At 37.3% G+C, this 21089-nt stretch overlaps 1 protein-coding gene across 3 annotated transcripts in view; it reads right to left on the reverse strand.

Moving 5' to 3' along the window:
- LOC110021121 overlaps positions 1-21089 on the reverse strand; it is a 41606-nt gene that overhangs the window by 11976 nt on the left and 8541 nt on the right. For all 3 annotated transcript variants that reach the window (XR_002293614.1, XR_002293615.1, XM_020719468.1), the window contains 2 exons: positions 14368-14497; positions 4330-4485 (listed from right to left, as the gene is read on the reverse strand). Coding sequence is in view for 1 of the 3 variants with exons in the window: in XM_020719468.1 (XP_020575127.1) it covers positions 4330-4485; positions 14368-14497 (286 nt within the window). In the remaining 2 variants the exon portion in view is untranslated. The remainder of the gene's footprint in view (positions 1-4329; positions 4486-14367; positions 14498-21089) is intronic.

The following is a 21089-nucleotide window of genomic DNA, read 5'->3' on the forward strand; positions in this document are numbered from 1 at the left end:
ATATTATGACATTTGAATAATTTGCTTCATTTAAATATGAAAATTTACCTTATAAATTGTTCGGATTGATCCTCCCCCTTAACTCGCACGCTCCTCCAACTTCTCCTTCGAATATGAAATCATTAATTGTTAATCTTCATTTCAATAAAACTTGCCAATAATGTTATTAAACACACCCACAATTATAACACATTCATATAACAATATACAACAAACCAAACAACAACATATTGTGTGATGAAAAGTACCGCTTAGACTGAAAGGAAAATTTTATAAGATGGTGTTGAGACCTGCAATGCTTCATAGTGTGGAATGTTGGCCTTTAAAAGAGAAGCATAATGCTAAGTTGAGTGTTGCCGAGATGAAATTGATTAGGTGGATGAGTGGCTTTACACAGAGGAAAAATGTGAAATGAATATATCCGTGCTAAGGTTGGTGTAGCTCCACTGAGGGACAAAATTAGAGAGAGTCGTCTTAGATGGTTTAGTCACATTAAACGTCGACCATCTGATGATTAGGTTTGACTTATGTTAAGAAAGACCTAGGAAGACTTGGGTTTATTGTATAAAAAATGATATTAATTTAATAGAATTAAATGAAAATATGTATAAAAAAATGATATTAATTTAATAGAATTAAATGAAAATATGATACTAAATAGAACACAATGAAGGAAAATGATTCATGTTGCCGATCCCACTTAGTGGGATTAAGGTTTTGTTGTTGTTGTACATATTTAGATAACAATATAAATAAATTAATTTATTAAAAATCTCAATATACCTTATAAACTTTTGACCTGCACTAACTCACGTGGGCTCAGCAGCAGGGAGCTTTCCACTTCTTCTCCTTCAATTTCTGTGCGATCCAGAACCACATGTAAGGATCGTCGGCTCTCATTCTCCTCTCAACAGAGCAGAAGATCTCCTTCTTCCTCCTTTTCTTCAACTTCTTTTCTTTCGCACTGCACCAACAAGAAGCTGTAGTTTCTCCTCGATCGTGGTGTGGTCCAAGTAGGTCATCAATGTCGCCGCCTCCCTCTCCTTCCTCTGCCTTCGATCTCGACACAATACCGAAATTTCTTCTCGTTCCTCTTCTACTTCACAGGGCCCGACATTGACAGTGGTCACGCTTCTTCCTGCGAATTCTTCCTTCTTCGGCTAGGGCAAGGTAGCTTCTCCTCTCTCGATCTCTCCCGTTACCTCTCACTGCTCGTTCGTTGAATAGGATAATTGTGAAAAATCGTATGTTATGATTCGTTTAGGGTTACGACTTTTTTAACGTGCACCTTTTTATTTATTTAATTTATTATTAATATTATTTTTTTCTGTTATTACAAAAGGTCGGGGGAAAGTAGTTTGCCTAACTATTATAGTGTCAAATTGTCAATGATGCAAAGTTGCTATGAAGATCCATTTAAAGTTACAGCCAGGTTTACACCTCAATCTTAACTTGCTCCTCATAAAGACAACATCGCTTAGTTTTATGATACTCTTAATTTGAAGGTAAGCAGAGGAAAAATGCTTAATCATGAATATGCCCAAAAATTGGGTGTTGAGGTCTCAATGTGTTGTAGGGCTATCATCGAATAACATTCTAATCGATATAAGAATGTTTCCCACGAACATTGCTGAATTGATAGGTCCTCAAAGGTTTAAGATAATACAGATAAAATAACATTTTAATGTTGTACCAAAAAAATGACACAAAAATAAGTTAAAAATTATAGAAGACAATTTATAAGTGAGAAATACAAAGAGGGGAAAGTCATAGGATTTGACCAAATCAAAATAATATCACTAGCGTGAGTTCATTCCCCATACTTAGATAAGGAGCTAAAATAAGGAAACTGACGTAAACCATGAAACTTGGAGTTGTCATAATGCAAAAAAGGTAGACAACGATTGATGAAAAAGCCGGGAGAGGGAAAATGATGGATGCTCAATTCTGTTATCCTCATAATATGAAGGACATTATATGCCTGGGGAAGCAAATGTTGAAAGTTGGTGGTTGAAGGACATCAGACATGGGTCATTGACAAGCGTCAAACGAAGATCAATAAAGAACATGGCATTCGGCATGGGCGTCCTTCTGATAGTAATCAAACAATCAAGAAGAAGGGCATCAAACATTGATGGTTGATATAAAATAAATGTCAATTATTTACAAACATCGAGCATAAATCAAATAGAGATAATAAATATTAGGCTTCGTTGGGCAATCGATCAGTTATTCTTGATGCGAGGGAGACTAGACAATCAAGAAGATAGGCGTGTCTCGAACATTGGCAAGCATCAAGCAATGCTTAGGGAACATTAGATGTCATCTTCATTCTTGTAATAGGATAGAAGATTAGGTGACCAAGAAGATGGATATCTGAAATCAATGATTGGCGAACTTTGATCATTTGATCAATATATAACATCAAAAGGCAAACAATAATAAGGTGCAATCGAACCGCTTGTCTTTCTCCTAATGGGAGGGGAGATTGGTAATCACAAGATAGGCAACAAATATTGATGACCGAGAAATACAAGATGTCAGCCAATAATAGACATCGAGCGACAGTCAACAAAAAAAATTATATTTTGGGTGATTATGGGCAGTTGAATAGACCGTTCTCCTAAGAAAATGAAAGATCATATGAAAAAAAAAATATGTTCTAACATTTATGGTTGATGAGCATTAGACATCAATTGTTGGCAAATATCAAGTGATGGTCAACAACAAGCATCAAGCATTGACATTGGTCAACTGGCATTGGATGAAGGGCAATAATGTGTCAATGTCAATTGATGACTATCATTAGGCGACCGACAACAATAGGCATTCATCAATCAATAAATGACAATAATGTTAGATAACAGATAATGTTAGATGTCAAAGTCGAACAATAAATCATGGTGAGTGCCACCATCGATCAATTTTTAATGTCCTGCAAATGCTTCAAGAGACTACAGACACAGCTATAACATTCTCTTCGAAACCAAAATTTCTCTTTGCTGGAAAAGCCTTCCCTGAAAGTGTAAAATCAAAGCCTATTTATAGATTTCAATAAAGCTTCTTTGGTTATTTCTACATTAATCTTGAATATTTCATCAGATCTTTTGAATAAGATGCATATGATCCTTTCATGCTTTTAGGACATTTCACTAGTTTGATGAACTCGAAATATGTGGCCTTGGGCTCATTGAATTGTTCTTGTTGAGACGATTGTTTCGACTATAAGCACATAGTATTTGAAGGTCATTTATCCCCCTCAAATGGCCACAAGAAGTTTCAACTATGGTTCTAAGTGCTTGATTCAGGGCTATTCATATCCCGATTTGGTTGTTCTTGGTATCATTAGGCTCAATGAGGGTAAAAAAGCTATCTCGATTATATATTTACTAAATTGCGTTTGAATTGTGTTTGATCACCCAAATATTTAGCATAAGTTTTTCACCAAGATTTTAAATGCTATAAAGACCATTTTTTAGCTGAAATTTGTGTGCAGTCTAATGACAGAAACTCTTATTTCATACTAACAAAGTTATTTTAACCAATCCAAGTTCCATAGTTTTTTCGCCCGTACGAAAACCTTCTTTTTCAGTTTTGTACTTTTTAAACTTGCATAGGTGAGACGATATTGTATATCTATAAGTAATAAATTATCATTACTATCTCAAAATTTCCAACATTAAGTAATAAATAATCAATTTGATAATCTTTCACTTCTCAAATTGCTTAAGGACTTAAATCAGTTTCAGAATGAGATTCTTTAATATAGCATATAATGTACAATCAATAGAAAACTCCATTCTATTGTAATTATTATAAATAATCAAGCTGGAAAGAATTTTCTCTATACAAATTATTAATATATTAAATTAATCAAAAAATAATAATTTTAATTATTCTTTACATTAAAATATGTTGGTATTTTAATTATTGATCTAATTTCAAATATGATAATTATTCAATCAATTAAAACAACTATTTGAGAAATATATCACAAATATCAATGGTTTCAATCAATCATATTATAAGATAATATTAAATTTTATTAATTTTATACTTTAATGTAATCCCATATAACAATCATGAAAATTAATATAAGACAAAACCTAAAATAATTATTATAATTTTTTTCTCTATACATTTCATGGGATTATTTTCTTGTAAAAATGTAATGCTCCCGACAACATAAAGAGGCCATCTAAAAAGACGACAAAAACAAGAAAAAAAAAGAAAAAATTTCCATGAAACTAAGAGCTTATTAAGAGAGTAACTTCTTAAACTCATCATTTAGAACTACAAAGAAAGGGAAAACAATGACATGAGAATTACCTCAGGAGAATTCAGATCCACAACAGAATTTTCCACAACCTTTTTAAATGCTCCAGCCACAACACTGAAACATTTATTCCTTTCCAACAGAGCAATGCAGTTCTTATTCTTCAACTCTGTCTCCTCAATGCCTCTTCTGTTAAAACCAACTGCAAACTGTGTTGATGATGAGATCATCACAATAGGTTTAATAATTTAATTTAGCAATAAATCAGATAGTTAATATAGCAAATCAGACAATTATCACCAAAAATATAAATGGAGCATTTACAAACATACCGCCCAATTTTTATGCGTTTACATATCTAACACGTGAACTTATTACATTTCTACCACCCAAAGCTTTCATATCACTTCAAAAATACCCGCATTTTAACTTTTAAAAAGTGAAATTACACAATTTCATGCATAGGTATCGCGGTATGTTTGTAAAAATTGAAGTTGAGGTGTTAGATATGTAAATTCAAAAGAATTGAGTGATATGTATGTAAATCTTCCAATATATATTTGGAATTATGAAATTAGAACCAAAAATAGGTCAAATTTCAAGTCATTTGCAAAATATTGGAGTTTTTAAACAATATATATAGAAGATATAAATAACAAATGTTGTTCTCAGAAATGAATTCAAATGGTATCTATTTAGGGAGTGCACAAGACTAGTAATATTCGTGAAAAAATTAAAAAGGATTGAAGATATTAGCTTGAAGATCATTTTTACTCTATATGGACTCATCTTTGTCACTCAACCTATATAGATTGCACTAAATATATCACTTCACGAACCCTTTTGACTATAAATAGGCTTACAGATGTCGCCCTACTTCTATAATTTATTATAAACATATCAATTTGAAGATCAGTTTGATTTTATATGAGCTCGCATTAGCTATCCGACATGTAAAGATTGTCATAATTATATCATTACATAGATAACCTCTCTTAAGCTCATTTATTTTCATAAAGAACATTTGAGTGCATACATCATTCATTTTCATTGCAATACATTTAAATATATAAATCTTTCATGTTAAATATGTTGACGAACTTCATGCTTCAAATATATATGTTATAAATACATGTTGTGAGTTATGTGTAATTAGAAGATTTTATTGGATTTATTTGTTAAATATTATAACAGCTATTTAAACACATATGTTGAATGAAATAAAAAGTTTTTCAAGAGCAGTCAATTCTTTATAGTATCAGAGCCTAACCCTAATGGTTAATCGGAGTGCATCATCGACTTCGCGAGCAACGTTTTTATCACGAAACAATCGCGATTAGAGCTAACTGGAACTGGTGGCCTGCTCATCACGAAACCGTAGTGATTCAGACGGATGGCCTATTCATTGCGAAACCATCACGATTAAAGCTAGTTGGAACATCAACGAAGGTATCGGGCGATCAAAGCCGAAATAGAAGCCAAACAAGTCGCAATTAGAGCTAACTGGAAGACAAAAAAGAGATTGCGAGTCGCGATTAGAGATGATAACGATAGATGCTCGTGAGGCGCGACAGTACAGAAGGAGAGGGACGGTTTGACGGGCTCGGTTGTGTGGAACGTCAAAGAAATTGTGGGGAAGGCTTCAGTTGTTTGTGCGGGGAGGATCGGGCAGAGGGTCTTGCAGAATGGCTTGAGCAGCTCGGGCGTGGCTTCACTTAGGTTGAAGCGCGTGTGAAGCCAAGTGGTGGAGGAGAAAATTTTGGCTATTGTGCATGAGAGGACAACGAAAGTTGGGGAATAGTAATATTGAGGACGTCAGGGGACAGAGATAGTGGGAGGTAAAGGTTTGAAACTTTTTGGTAAGATAGATCCTGAGGTTTTGATCGGGCTCATACATAAAGCTAATGTCTCGACGAGAATTACTACCTCAACAAGTGCTCCGACACAGGTGAAACTGGATCTCTCTCCTGTGGATCTAAAGCTTGATGGACCGGCCACGTATCTAAGTTAGTCACGTCGGATCGAGGCTGCTTTAATAGGGAAGAGACTAAAAGAATAACTAACGGAAGTCCAGCCCAAGAGTGACAGTGTTGACAGGGATGAGTGGAGGACTGCACATGCATTGATTTATACTTGGCTACTCAATTTGTCGGTTTTATCAATTGTGACATCAGTGGATAGCATTCGCAAGGTGAATGACATATGGGCAAAGCTGAAGAGAACATATACTGGGACTGAGAACCACATGAGGGTGTTCCAGATTCAGCGCGACAAATAGATAGTGATACACGATGATAGATCAATTCAGGAGTACTCCATAGTGTTGGAGCGACAGTGGAAAGATTTTGATCACTTCTCACCTATGTTAAGTTGTGATGATCCGGGGAGCAAGAAAGGGAAGATCTTTGCACAGATGAGGACTATGTCATTTCTGACTCATATGAACTAATTTTTTTATCATAGGAGATCGGTCCTCCTAGACCAGGCAACAATTCCTTCATTAGATGAGGTTAGCGCTGCTATGTTGCGGGAAGAGAGTCACATGAAACTACACTTTGAGTCGAGTGGTCTTCTAGGTGCACGATCAGCTTTGGCTGCCTAGAGCTCATGTCCGACAAGTGCCCAGAGGGAGACCTGAAGGCGCTACAACTGTGGAGAAGCGGGACACCTGACCAAGGCTTGTCCAAAATTACCCAAAGAGAGAGAGACTAGTGGACAAGGACACTGTAGAGGTCGTGGTCGAGTTCGTGGGTGTCGGAAAGGTGAAAGAAGGTGCTACCAGGCAAATCTGACGATAGTCGAGGATGAGAGAGAGACAAGTGTGATCTTTACTACTGAAGATTATTAGTGTTTAGAGTTATTGAAGAGAAAGCAAAAAGCAACAAGAAGTGGAGCCGAGGATGTTTAAAATCCATCGACATCAAGGGGTAATGTTGTAAATTATGCCCACTTCACAAAGGTACTGGTAACACACTTGTTCTTGCCTCTATATTCACTACAGGATCATTAGAATGAATCATAGATTATGATACTTCTCTTCGCGTGACAGATACTTCTAGGGAGTTCTCTTCATATACTCATTTAGCAATACCAAAGAGTATAGAGGTTGTTGATGGTACAGCGCAAGTTGTAGTTAGTAAGGGTACAGTGAGATTTACCAATCATGTGACTTTGTTAAATATTTTGCATGCTTCTTTTTCAGTAAATCTCTTATACATTAGTGTCATTATTCTCTAGTTAAAATGCATTATTTCTTTTGATATTCCTTAGATAATCTTCCAAGAGAAAAGGAAGAGTCGGACACTTGGGATTGGAACGTGGCAAAGCGGACTCTGTTACTTGGACTGAGAAGAGATGGACTTAGCTCTGCCATCCATGGTGGAAAGTGTTGTAGTAGGAGAATCTAGGAGGAACGTCGAAGATGTGTTACTTCTACAACATAGACGTAAGGGACATTCTAGTTTTAAGTTATTGAGTCAATTGTATCCATCTATGCATGAAAAGTCACGTAAGGAGAAACCGGTGTGTGATGCTTGTGAGTTTGGCAAATTCACTAGGACCTCTTATGTCAGTTATGGGAATCGGAGCTCTGGTGTATTTGATTTGATACATTCTGATGTATGGTGACCATGTCCTACTAGTTTTATGAATGAAATAAAGCATTTTTCAAGAGCAATCAATTCTTTAATGTGAACTATCCTACTTATAAAATGTGTCAATTTCATGAAATGTTAACATGCATTTAATACTTCAATTCATGTTTTTCATGCTTTGATTGCAGGCTCACTTCTAAATATTTGATAGGTAACAATTGTGCAAAACTACAATATAAAGAAATTTCTAGCATATGGTTTATGTACAAATTTAACTTATCAAATTTAAAGTCCAATAATTAAAATAATTTGCTCACTAAATTACCAACTGATAATTGATCACAGAAAATACTTTGTTAAGATCACCCTGAAATCTCTTTCATTTGTAAATAATCTAAAAAGGAATAGATGCCTAGCTTTCAACCATATTCCTTTCCAACTTGATTTAAATCAATTTAATGTCCCATTAACATTTTTATCCAAAAAGTATTTATCCTCACGCAAGCATTGATGCTTAATAACCTCAAATCAAAATCATCAGGTTGAAGGAAGATTTTACCCTAAGAAGCCTTATGACGCTTAGCTATAGCGTACAACTGGTTGACTTTATCAGTTGCAACCAAATTCCATAAATTTTCTACATATAAGGTGAGAAGATGCCTTCAATATGCATGCATGTGTTAGGAGAGGCCAAAAGTCAACTGCTTGCTGCATGGAATTACTTGCAGTAAGCAAATGCACAAAAGTTCATAATGATATCTAAAGACAATCGGTACAAGAATGCTACTCTTACATTAGTAATAGGGCTGGCAGAAAAGCTTATCGTTCACTAACAGCTTGTGTTCAGTTCGCTAAGTAGTTCATATTTGTTGAAAGATTTCGAAAATACTAATGATTACATTCTATATTTGTTATATATATTTAGAGGGTTATAATATTTAGAGGGTTATAAATTATATGAGGGATCTTAGGAATCTCAATTTATTTCTCTTTAAATTAGTATATTTTGTTATTATTCATTTCTTTTTCTATTATGTTTTATTTTTACTGATTTCCTTACCAGTAAGTCCTGTAAAGGGCATTTACACTCTTCTTTTCATCAATAAAATCAAGTCCTCTCATATCTTCTCATGGTATCAGAGTCGTATCAATCTTCTTCGGTATGACTTCTTCTTCTTCCTCCCAAGTCCTCCGCCTCATCTGCCCATGTTCCAATCGGAATCGATGGCACTTCCTCCCTCATCACTGGTCATAAACTCAACGGCCAGAACTAACTCCAGTGGTCTCAATCCGTCATGATGTTTATCTGTGGCAGAGGCAATGACAACTATATCACCGGTGATGTCGTCGCTCCGACCAAGGATGACACAAAATTTCGGACATGAAAAGAAGAAAACCACATGGTCATGTCGTGGTTAATTAATTCCATGACCAACATCGGCGAAAATTTTGTTCTCTACGGCACGGCCAAGAGTATTTGGGATGCTGCTCGAGAGACATACTCGCACTCAGATAACACATCCAAGCTCTTCGAGATTGAGTCAATCCTCCACAATCTTCGCCAAGGTGATCAATCTGTGACTCAGTATTTTAATATCCTCTCACGTTACTGGCAGCAGGTTGACATGTATGAAGTTCATGTCTGATCATGCACTCCGGACTCCAACTTATATCGTTAGATCATCGAGCAGAAAAGGATATTTAAATTCCTTCTCGGCCTCAACAACTCTCTTGATCATGTTTGTTCTCGTGTATTAGGCTTCAAACCACTACCGAGCATTCGCGATGCCTTCTCCGAGGTTAGCCGCGAAGAAAGCCGCCAGAAAGTCATGCTTTGGCTTAATCTCCAATTCGCTTAATCTCTCAGTTGACGCCTCCGCACTTGCAGCTCGGGTTCCTTCGCCTCGACACAGCGACAACTCATCACCTAAGGGTCGTCCCTAGTGTGACTACTGCCGTAAACCAGGCCATAATAAAGACACGTGTTGGGTGCTTCATGGAAAGTCAGTCGATTGGAAGCCTCGGTCTAATCGCGCTTCCCCTGGCAACAGCATCGTCGTTGTCGATGATCTTTCTGCACCAGCGCCAAGTCCATTCAGCAAAGAGCAACTAGATTTGCTGCACAAACTGATCGGCAAACCATCGATTTGGTTGTTCCCGACAACATCATCGGCCTGCTCGCGCATCAAGGTACGTTCTATCATGCCTTCACAGTCAATCAAGGATCTCTCGGTCAGTGGATCATCGATTCCGACACTTCTCATCACATGGCTGGCGATGTCTCCCTTCTCCACGACTATATGTCGTGTGGAGACAACTCCACCATCTGCATTGCCGATGGTCTGTCTCCAAAGTCGCCGGCTTTGGCTGCGTGCGCATCACCCAAAACAGTCTACTCCGATTTGTGCTTCATGTTCCTACTTTAAATTACAATTTAATATCCATCGGAAAGTTGACTAGAGATCTGAGGTGTATTGCTAAATTTTTCACTACCACATGTGAATTTCAAAATGCAGACTTGGGGACAATGATTGGCAATGTTGAGTTGTGCTCGGGTCTCTACGTCATCAACGGTACTTCACCACCACGACCTCGCTGCGGCCATTTGTCTGCCCATCATTTTGTCTTCAATTCTAGTGTCAATAAAGATTCTGAGATCATGTTATGACATTTTTTTCTCAGTCATCCAAATTTTATCTATCTTGCAAAACTATTTTCAAATTTATTTATCAATAAAGATGTTAATTCTTTTCAATGTGAAAATTGTCAACTTGCTAAACACACTCGCACGTCATTTCCATATGTTAGTTACACCTCTTCTCGGCCCTTTGCACTCATTCACAGTGATATGTGGGGTCCATCCTATGTTACAACCCTTACCAAGACTAGGTGTTTTGTCTCCTTTATTGATGATCACACTCGACTAACGTGGCTATTTCTTATGAAAGATAAATCTGCAGTCGGTCACATATTTGAACAATTATTTGTCACATATTTGAACAATTTTGTCCGATGATCCAAACACAATTTCAAACATCCATCCAGGCACTCAAGACTGATAATGCAAAGGAGTACTTCGCTTCCGTCCTCGACTCTTATCTCTCCTCTAAAGGCATCCTCCATCTCAGTTATTACGTCGACACTCAACAAAATGGGATCGTCGAACGCAAGAACCGCCACTTTCTCGAGGTGGTCTGCTGCCTCATGTTGTCCTCTAACTTGCCTAAGGTTTTTTGGGGTGACGTTGTATCCACTACAGCCTACCTCATCAACAGGATGCATTCTCGGGTCCTCAAATTTCAAAGTTCAGTCCAACTCCTTCTCAAATCAGTTCCCCACACTAAAGCAAACTTGACCCCAAATCTACTAAATGTATTTTTCTCGGCTACTCGCCTATTCAAAAAGGGTATAAGTGTTACTCTCATCTCACTAGAAAAACCTACAACACTATGGATGTCAAATTCTTTGAAAATCAGCCATACTACCCCAATTCTAATATACAATTGGAGACTTTAAGGGAATATCAGTCTTGGGGGGACAACGATTTCATACCACCACACACCAAATCCTGGTCCCTTGAACCGAACTCATTATCTCCCAACTCGGATTCAGCAAGTTCATCCAAGTCACATGAAAATGTACCTAACAATTAGTCTCCAGCTAGTCCTCAAGTGTCTAACTTGCACATAGATCACCCAACACATCCAACACCAATCCAAGAGTCAGAACCGGATCCAACTCCTACAGAAATTCACTCAAGTACGAACACACTTGAACATGAATCTACTATAACTATGATTGATGACTCTGACATTCCAATTGCTTTAAGAAAAGGTGTTAGGTCCATCCGACCTCCAATTAGGTACGAACACATGATGCATCTGATCTCCAACTTTGTGTCCTATGAAAGACTATCTTCAGTCTACCAAGCCTATATCACTGCATTCGACAATACACAAGTCCCAAACACCATAGATGAAGCTCTCAAACACCCGGGGTGGAAAGCGGCCATCAATGAGGTAAGAGCCCTACAAAAGAATTATACATGAACTGTTTCAGACCTGCCAAAGGGAAAGAAAGCAATCAGCTGCAAATGGATCTTCAAAATCAAATACAAGGCAGATGGTACAATTGAGAGATTAAAAACACGTCTTGTGGCAAAAAGTTTTTCACAGTCCTACGGTATTAATTACCAATAAACCTTTGCTCCTGTGGTCAAACCTCACACCATCAGAATCTCTCTCAATGAAGACTGATAGCTAAATCAACTTGTTGTGAAAAATGATTTCCTAAATGGCAATTTGGAAGAAAAAGTTTACATGGAAGCACCTCCTGGACTAGAAGCATCATTTCCAAACAACAAAGTCTGCAAACTCCAAAAATCATTGTACGGCCTCATATCATTGTACGGCCTCAAACAATCACCCCGAGCATGGTTCGATAGATTTGCAAAATCAATGACAAAATATGAGTATATTCAGTGTTAGGCAGATCACACTCTATTCGTGAAAACCTCTCCTGAAAAGAAGATTGCAATTCTAATCGTATACGTCGTCGATATCATCCTCACTAGAAATCACGAAGAAGAACTCACAAATCTGACAAAGCTTCTTAATCGGGAATTCAAAATCAATGAACTTGGAAACCCAAAGTTCTTTTTTGGCATGGAACTAGCTCGATCAAATGAGGAATATCGAAAATATACATTGGACCTGTTGAAGGAAACAGGTATGCTCGGTTGCAAACCCGTCGATACTCCAATGGATCCCTACAAGAAGATAGACACTGAGAAAAATAATGCACCTGTGGATAGGGGGAGATATCAGTAACTCGTGGGGTGACTCATCTATCTATCACACACACGACCCGACGTTGGTTTTTGTGTTAGTGTTGTTAGCCAATTCATGAACAGCCCTACGGAAGAACACGTGAATGCAGTTTACAGAATCTTGAGATACCTCAAGATGACTCCAGACAAAGGGATACTGTTTCAAAGTAATAAAGATCGAAGTATAGAAGTGTATTCAGACACAGACTGGGCAGGGGATGTCTCGAACTGCGATCGACTTCCGGCTATTGCACTTATGTATGGGGAAACCTAGTCACTTGGAGAAGCAAAAAATAGTCTGTGGTATCAAGAAGCAGCGCTGAAGCTGAATTCAGAGCTCTTGAACTCAGGATCTATGAAGGAATGTGGATTCGAAGAATACTCAGCGAACTCGGAATGCTAACTGAAAAAACTATCAAACTACAATGCGACAACCGGGCAGTCATCAGCATTGCAAAGAATCCAGTACATCATGACAGAATGAAACACATCGAGATCAATCGGCACTTCATCTCAGAAAACATTGAGAGAGAGGTCGCCGAACTTGCATTCATTCCTTCCCGACATCAAACAGCAGATATCCTCACTAAGCCTATCCCAAGAATCAACTTTGAAGAATTAGGTAATAAGTTGGGCATATACAATCTGTACAACCCAACTTGAGGGGGAGTGTTAAAAGATCTCGAAAATACTAATGATTATATTTCATATTTGTTATAACTCTATATTTAGAGGGTTATAAATTATATGAGGGATCTTGGGAATCTCAAAAAATCGAACAAGTCGAATATGAACAAGAATCAGACTCGCTGAAATTCGGCTAATTTAAACCTCTAATTAGTAATAAGTAATGTTCACAATATCCCTAAAAGTAGTTATAGCAGTGATAATGACCAATTAAACCAAGATCAAAAAAGATGACAGTTGATGTAAAATATTCCAAAATACCCATTTTTTTTTCCTTTTATCTTTTGCATCAAAGTAAAATTATAAAATTAACCAATTTCCATATAACATGTATAAGTTTAACTACTCTTCGCAGATCAGGTTCGAAAGTTAAAATATCTGACATCTAAATTTAATTTTTTACATGTATCAACCTAATCCGTACATGAAAAGGTGTATTTCAATATTTAAATGTTAAAATAATAGACTTTTTTATTTATTAAGAAAGATTTGGGTGGTATAAATGTATATATCAAAATTTAGGTGTTAGACATGTAAATACATAAGAATTGGGTGATATGTATGTAAATGTCGCTAATGAAAATGACAACCATACCATCCAGTATAAATACGAGCGAATATTCTTTCATATCATAATTATTTGCAATAATCACTTCAGCAACAAAAGTCACATGAGTAGGAAAATAAAAAGGGAAATTTATACTTAGCACACATTTCTTGTTTATTTACATATCTCACTCTTAAATTTACATATTTATATACATAGCATTTTGGCACTTTAAAACTACATATGAAAAGATGAATTTAACTTTTAAAAAGTGATAATAATACTATTTTTGAAGTGATATTAAAAATTTGAGTGATGGATTTGTAAATAGGAATGTTTTGATGGGATTTATGTTAATACAAAAGAATTGTGTGCTATGTACGTAAACGCCCGTAATAGAGTGAAATAAGATAATAGAAGATACTATCAACGCTACCTTAATTGATTTTTGGGGTTTGTCAAATTGACAGCTAAAATACCACTGTGCAAGCCTAGTTACAACTGCCTGTACGTCCTTCTCTGTCAAGCAACAAGTTTCTTGAATAGGAAGTATGCGGTGGCACCAGCTGTTCAAAGGGAAATAATGTCATTTTGAATTTTATTACAGAACTAACCTTTGGAAAATAATGAATGACAATAAGCAATTTACAAACAGTAAATTGTAAAATACAAGTTGAATGCAATAACAATTTGGTGCAAAACAATTTTTTTCTCATGAAGACGCCAAAAATTCCACAGGTTCACAAACTTAGGGGGTGTTTGGGATCATTGTTGTACTTTATTTTTATTTTTTGTTGTTTTATTTATGTTTTGATATAAAATATAATATATTTGGTAATAATAGTTGTTATTAAAAATATTCAAAACACTTAAAAAAAAATTTAATGTTTTTAAAAATAAATTAACTTTTTAATATAAAAAAAATATAGAAAGAAAAAGTACCAAAAAAGGATTTTTTAAAAAACAAATAGAAACAAAAGATAAAATTGATCATAATCATGCATTTAGAAAATTCAAGGGGATACTACATACAGAACACCCGAAAATTCCAATTTACAAATCAACCATCCTCATTTTTTAAATTCTCACTCAAATATCAAAATTCATGGTAAAACCCCAACCATATTTTTCATTTTTATCAAATTCTCAATATCTTGATCGTGGCGTACGTAAATCATCGGTTTGGTAGTTCAAAAAAATCATCTGGGCGGTTAATTTAAAAATATCAGTATTTCAGGTGGTTTAAATGTAATTATCCAGAAATTTCAAAAGCCTTCATAATCACATATAATAGAAATTACCACTCAAAAAACCACCTTCATTTCATTTATGACGGGCTTATATAGAGCCTTACAAGTTACAACATTTATAAATAAATCCCTAGACTTCATCTATTTACATATAGGACGCTACAGTAGATACAAATCTCAATATTCCCCCTTAAGATGGGCAAAACATATTCACTAAGCTCATTCTAATGAGCTAAGTCCTTCGGTGAAACAGTCAACCACTTGCTTTTCCTTGACGAAGGATCCATCAATCTCCACATGTTTGGTTCTATCATGTTGCACCGGGTTCTTGGCGATGTTTATCGCTGGCTTGTTGTCGTACCACAACTTCATTTGAGCTGCTTAGTCCACCTTGAGCTCTTTTTACCAACCAGGCTCATATCAACATCATCTCAGCAGATCCTAAGACCACGACCCCCCTATACTCTACCTTTGCTATTGACCTCACTAGTACCGACTATTTATTGCTCTTTCAAGAGACCAAGTGGCCCCCTACGAACATACAGTATGCAGATGTGGAGCTCCTGCCATCAGCACAACTCGCCCAATCCGAGCAACAATAGCCCTCAATGCCTACATGTTCATTCTTCCTTAAGATCAACCCCTTCTCTGGTGCACTCTTCAGGCACCTCAGAATCCAATAAGCTGCATCCATATGACCCTTCCTTGGATCATGTATATAAGGGCTCACCACGCTCACTAAAAATGAGATGTCAGGACGCGTGTGACTCAAATAAATCAGACGACCCACCAATCTCTGATATCTCTCACGATTAACTGGCTCTCCAACTTCTGCACTCAGCTTACCATTCTGATTAATTGGAGAGACTGCAGGCTTGCATCTCAACATGTTTGTTTCTGTGATGAGATCTAGTATAAAATTTCTCTGAGCCAAGACCATACCCTAGGGTCCACGGGTCACCTCAAACCCAAGGACGTATCTAAGCTGTCCAAGATCTTTCACCTCAAATTATTTGTCTCATCATCGCCAGTAATAATCACATCATCAACATACACAACAAACATAGTGATGTGACCACCATTTTGACGAAAAAACATCGTATGGTCGGCATTTGATATGTTAATATTCCATGTCCACCATAATTTTTCTAAACTTATCAAATCAAGCTCGAGAAGACTGCTTTGAACTATAAAGCAACTTCCTGAGCCTGCACACCTTGCTCATTATCTGATCTGTACTAAACCCTGGTAGTATGTCCATATAAACCTTTTCCACTAACTCATCATGAATAAAAGCATTCTTCACATTGAGTTGGTGCAACCTCCACCCACCATTCACAGCATGAGAAACCAATGTCCTCAATGTGCCATATTCACTACCGGTGCAAAGTTCTCGTTATAGTTGATGTCATACATCTGACTGTACTCTATCGCCACCAATTGTGCCTTGTAACACTCCACTTTCCCGTCTAGATTTTGTTTGGCTGTAAAGATTCACTTACACCCAACTGTTATTTCCCCGTTGCCAATGATACAATCTTCCACTTCTTGTTCTTATTGAGAGCACCAAGTTCCTCCAGCCTGGCAGACTTCCAATTTGGATCCTCCTTAGCTACCTATCAACACTTGGTATAAAAATAATGGTCAAAGATGCAATGAATGCTAAGTGTACATGCAATATGTAAAGTATGAGACAAACTGAGCAATATCATGAGAGAAGCCAAAACAATCAAGAGAATGACTTTTCATTGCTGCAAGAAGTCATCCTTAAAGCCATGGGAATGGGAGAAAAAGGGAGAGGAATCATATCACTGAGGTAATCGAATTCTGAAGTGGATGGTGTAGGTGTCTCAAGAGTCAGGGTAGTACCGGACAAGGGACTTGATATCATGAGAAGCACGACGGGCACCTTTCCTTCATTCTGCCTCTTCCTACTTAAATACACCCTCAGCTTCCCTTGAGCTTGAATCCCTCCAACTTCAGACTCATTTTCCTCGTTTTACGGCTCTTTCTCAGCCAATCCTTCCCACAAAACGGGACAAGGCATCGTTCCCACATGTATCAATCTCTAACCATCACTACTCTCCCACTCACGCCTCATACCTCCAGTATCTGACAAGTCACCAAAGAGTGAGGTCACCTATAGGGTGTAGTACAATTTGAGTTCTCTAGATGACACATCTATGCTCACAAACAATCTCTTCTTTATCGGACTCCATCAAACATATCCTGTTTGGGTAGCATAATAACCCATGAAAACACACTTCACAGCTATAGCATTCAGCTCCCTTACTGATGGCTACCTGCCATTCACAAAACATACACAACTAAAAAACTTCAATGGGAAGATCCCGCCATTATCTCCTTTCATCTCACAAGGAGATTGTGACTCTAACACACTTAAAGGAAAATTGTTGATCAATTGAGGGGTTGTCAAAATTGTTTACCCCCATAAGTGCTTTGGGAAATTCATCAAGATCATCATGCTTTCATCTACCTCTAGAAAGTGTCTGCTCTTCCTCTCCGATACTTTGTTTTGTGTCAATGTGTACGAACGAGTGGTTTAATGTTGTATTCGCTGGCATGTACTCCCCAAATGTCTTATTAGTATAATTTGTTTAATTATCAGACCTCAATATTTTCACTACTGCACCGTATTGAATCTAAATTGCCATGTGAAAGTCTTTAAAGCAAGCATTTACATCACTTTTAATTTTCATCAGATATAATAAAAAACATGAGAAAAATAATATATGAAATTCAAAAAATATCTATAATTATTCACCGAAGTTGTGGAACAAGGTCCCCATTTATCAGAATGCACCAAATTAAAAACACAACTTCTATAACCAAAACTAACATAAGAGTTCCTAATATGCTTGTCCAACTCGCATGCATCACACACATGTTTTTGTTTTTGCCTTCTTACACAAATACGGATACAAATAGCTCAAAAGACTAAACGAAGAGTGTTTCAAACGTCTGTGATGTCGCAACAACACATCCTCTATACTTCTCCCGGATCCTCCTACTCTACCACACCCTACCATGGATGTCAGTGTTGAGTTCATCTCTTCTTTATCCAAGTACCAGAGTCTACTATGTCATGTGTCAGTCTCAAGTTTCCAGCAGTTCCCTTCTCTTGAAAAATCACCTTAGGAATATCTAAAGAAACACTACATTTTAGTTGAAGAATAATGACACAAATGAATAAAATGTTTAGAGTAGGAGGATCCGGGAGAAGTACGGAGGATATAATTTAAAGGTAATATCTAAAGTATCACTTTTAATTTTTATCAAATATAACCAAACAACACGAAAAAAATAATATATGAAATTCATAAAATATATTTAATTATTCACCGAAGTTGTGGAACAAGGTCCCCATTTATCTGAATGCACCAAATTAAAAACACAACTTCTATTACCATAACTAACATAAGAGTTCCTAATATGCTTGCCCAACCCGCATGCATCACACACATGTTTTTGTTTTTGCCTTCGTACACAAATACAGATACAAATAGCTCAAAGACTAAACGAAGAGTTTCAAACGCATGTGATTTCGCAACAACACATCCTCCGTACTTCTCCAGGATCCTCCTACTCTAGCACACCCTACCATGGATGTCAGTGTTGAGTTCATCTCTTCTTTATCCAAGTACCAGAGTCCACTATGTCATGTGTCAGTCTCAAGTTTCCAACAGTTCCCTTCTCTTGAAAGATCACCTTAGGAATATCTAAAGAAACACTACATTTTTGTTGGAGAATAAGGACACTAATGAATAAAAGGCTCACTGAAAAGAAAGGAGCATTCAAAACATTTGACAAAGTCATAGAATTGATACATTTTACTGTATCCTTACCAATAACAGGCTGTGTTGTACCATCAGTAGTCTAATGTTCTTTGGAACTGTTAAATGAGTATAGAAAGACAACTCACTAACGTTACATGTCACATATCGAAATTCACAGGAATCTACAATCCATTCTGGTAATCTTATAGTGGATATGACGGCAAGAGAAAATGTATGAGGAGAACCTTTAGCTAAGTGAGCTCAAGTAGCTGTGTTCCCCTTTGATGATGATAAGGTGGATGCATTCTCAGTCACATCACCTATTGCTTTTTGTTTCATCTTTAACATCTCAAGGAGCTTGTGATCCTCACAGGTAAAGATAACCCCTATCTCTCCTACGTTCTCCATTGTCATCAGATTTGCCCGGTAGTCCCCTTCCACCCTATCGGCCTTCACGATTATAACTACAGTCTCTAGACTGTCCACGTCCACCGGTCTCTCTCTCCTTCGGTGGATTTGGACAAGACTTGCTTAGGTGTCTCACTTTTCTATAGTTGTAGCACCAGCGGTCCATTCCTTCACTCGAGGTTGCCAAGGTTGATCGCATTCCACTCAACTCAGAGTGTAGTCTCATGTAACTCTAAAGATTGATCGTATACAAGAAACTGCATGGTCCTCATTTGTGCAAAGATCTCCCCCTTCTTGCACCAGGATCGTCACAGCTCAACATAGGTGAGAAGTGATCAAGATCTTGCCACAGTCGTTCCAGCTCCATGGAATACTCCTAAATCGATCTATCACTCTGTATCAGTACTCTATGTCATACTGAATCTGGTAACACCCACATGTGATTTTCAATCCTAGTATAGGTCCACTTCAGCTTTGCCCATATGTCATTTATCTTTTGAATGTCATCTACTGACAAAACAATCGACGGAGTCATCGAGTTGAGAAGCCAAGTGTAAAGTAAGGCGTGTGTTATCCTCCACTAATCCCCTTCAGCACCATCACCCTCTGGCTCAGCCTTGACTGCCATCAGATATCACTCTAATCTCTTCCCTACTAGAGCAATCTCAATACGACGCAACCAACTCAGATATGTGGCAGGTCCATCAAGCTTCACACACACAGAAGATAGATCTAGTTTCACCTGAGTCGGAGTAAGTGTTGAGAACCTGAGTCAGAGTAAGTGTTGAGAAAGTGGCTCCAGCTAAATCACTAGCTCTCTGTAAGAGCCAAATCAAAACCTTCAAAACTTCAGGATCTATCTTTCTCAGAAACTCCAATCATTTACTTCCCGTACTATCGCCTCCTGACATCCTCAATAACAAGCATCCAAATCTAGATCACGCACAACTTCCTCTTTCTGAATTGACCTTGATCTATTTCAACATCAAGGATCAAACTCAATTTAGCTATTATTTACTTTATATGCATGATCCAAAGCCTTTGTCAGATTCTGTTCCATTTGAAGCTACTTGAACCTCCCTATTCCTACGCATGCAGGAATCTGCACTTCTCATAGCAAACGAAAGGAATCAACCTTCGAAGCTCCCAATTTTCGTGATTAGGGCTCGCTCGAATGCAAAGATTGAATCGCGAGTTTCCCATCAGCGCTGCAAGAGTTCCTTCTCCACTTGGAATGCACGGGACATGTAAAACCTCCGAACTCCCCTCTTCCGCTCCTGCTCTCGGGAGAGCGGACGACGAGAAAGAAAGGAGCTTAACAGCCCTACTGCGATTCCGTCACCGCTTCCCTTGTGTGAGAAGCTGCCCTTCTACGATCCTGTCGCAGCAGTGCTCTTACTGCTCTGTCCTCGCTGCTCGAGCAACCATGGCAACGCATAAAAATTCTTGACACTTGGCTAGGGTTTGGCTTTGATACCAAATAGAAATTAATGCTAAAAAAAACCATCTTCATTTCATTAAAGATGGGCATATATAGATCCTTACAAGTTACGATATTTACAAATAAATCCCTAAACTTCATTTATTTACAAATAAAACCCTACATTAGATACAAATTCCAACAAATATTATTCAAGGTCTTTGCAGGATGAAGAATCCATTATAGAAAGATGATATATATATATATATATATATACATATCA

This window comes from Phalaenopsis equestris, unplaced genomic scaffold (genome assembly GCF_001263595.1).
Source record: "Phalaenopsis equestris unplaced genomic scaffold, ASM126359v1 Scaffold000121, whole genome shotgun sequence".
NCBI classification, from domain to species: domain Eukaryota; kingdom Viridiplantae; phylum Streptophyta; class Magnoliopsida; order Asparagales; family Orchidaceae; genus Phalaenopsis; species Phalaenopsis equestris.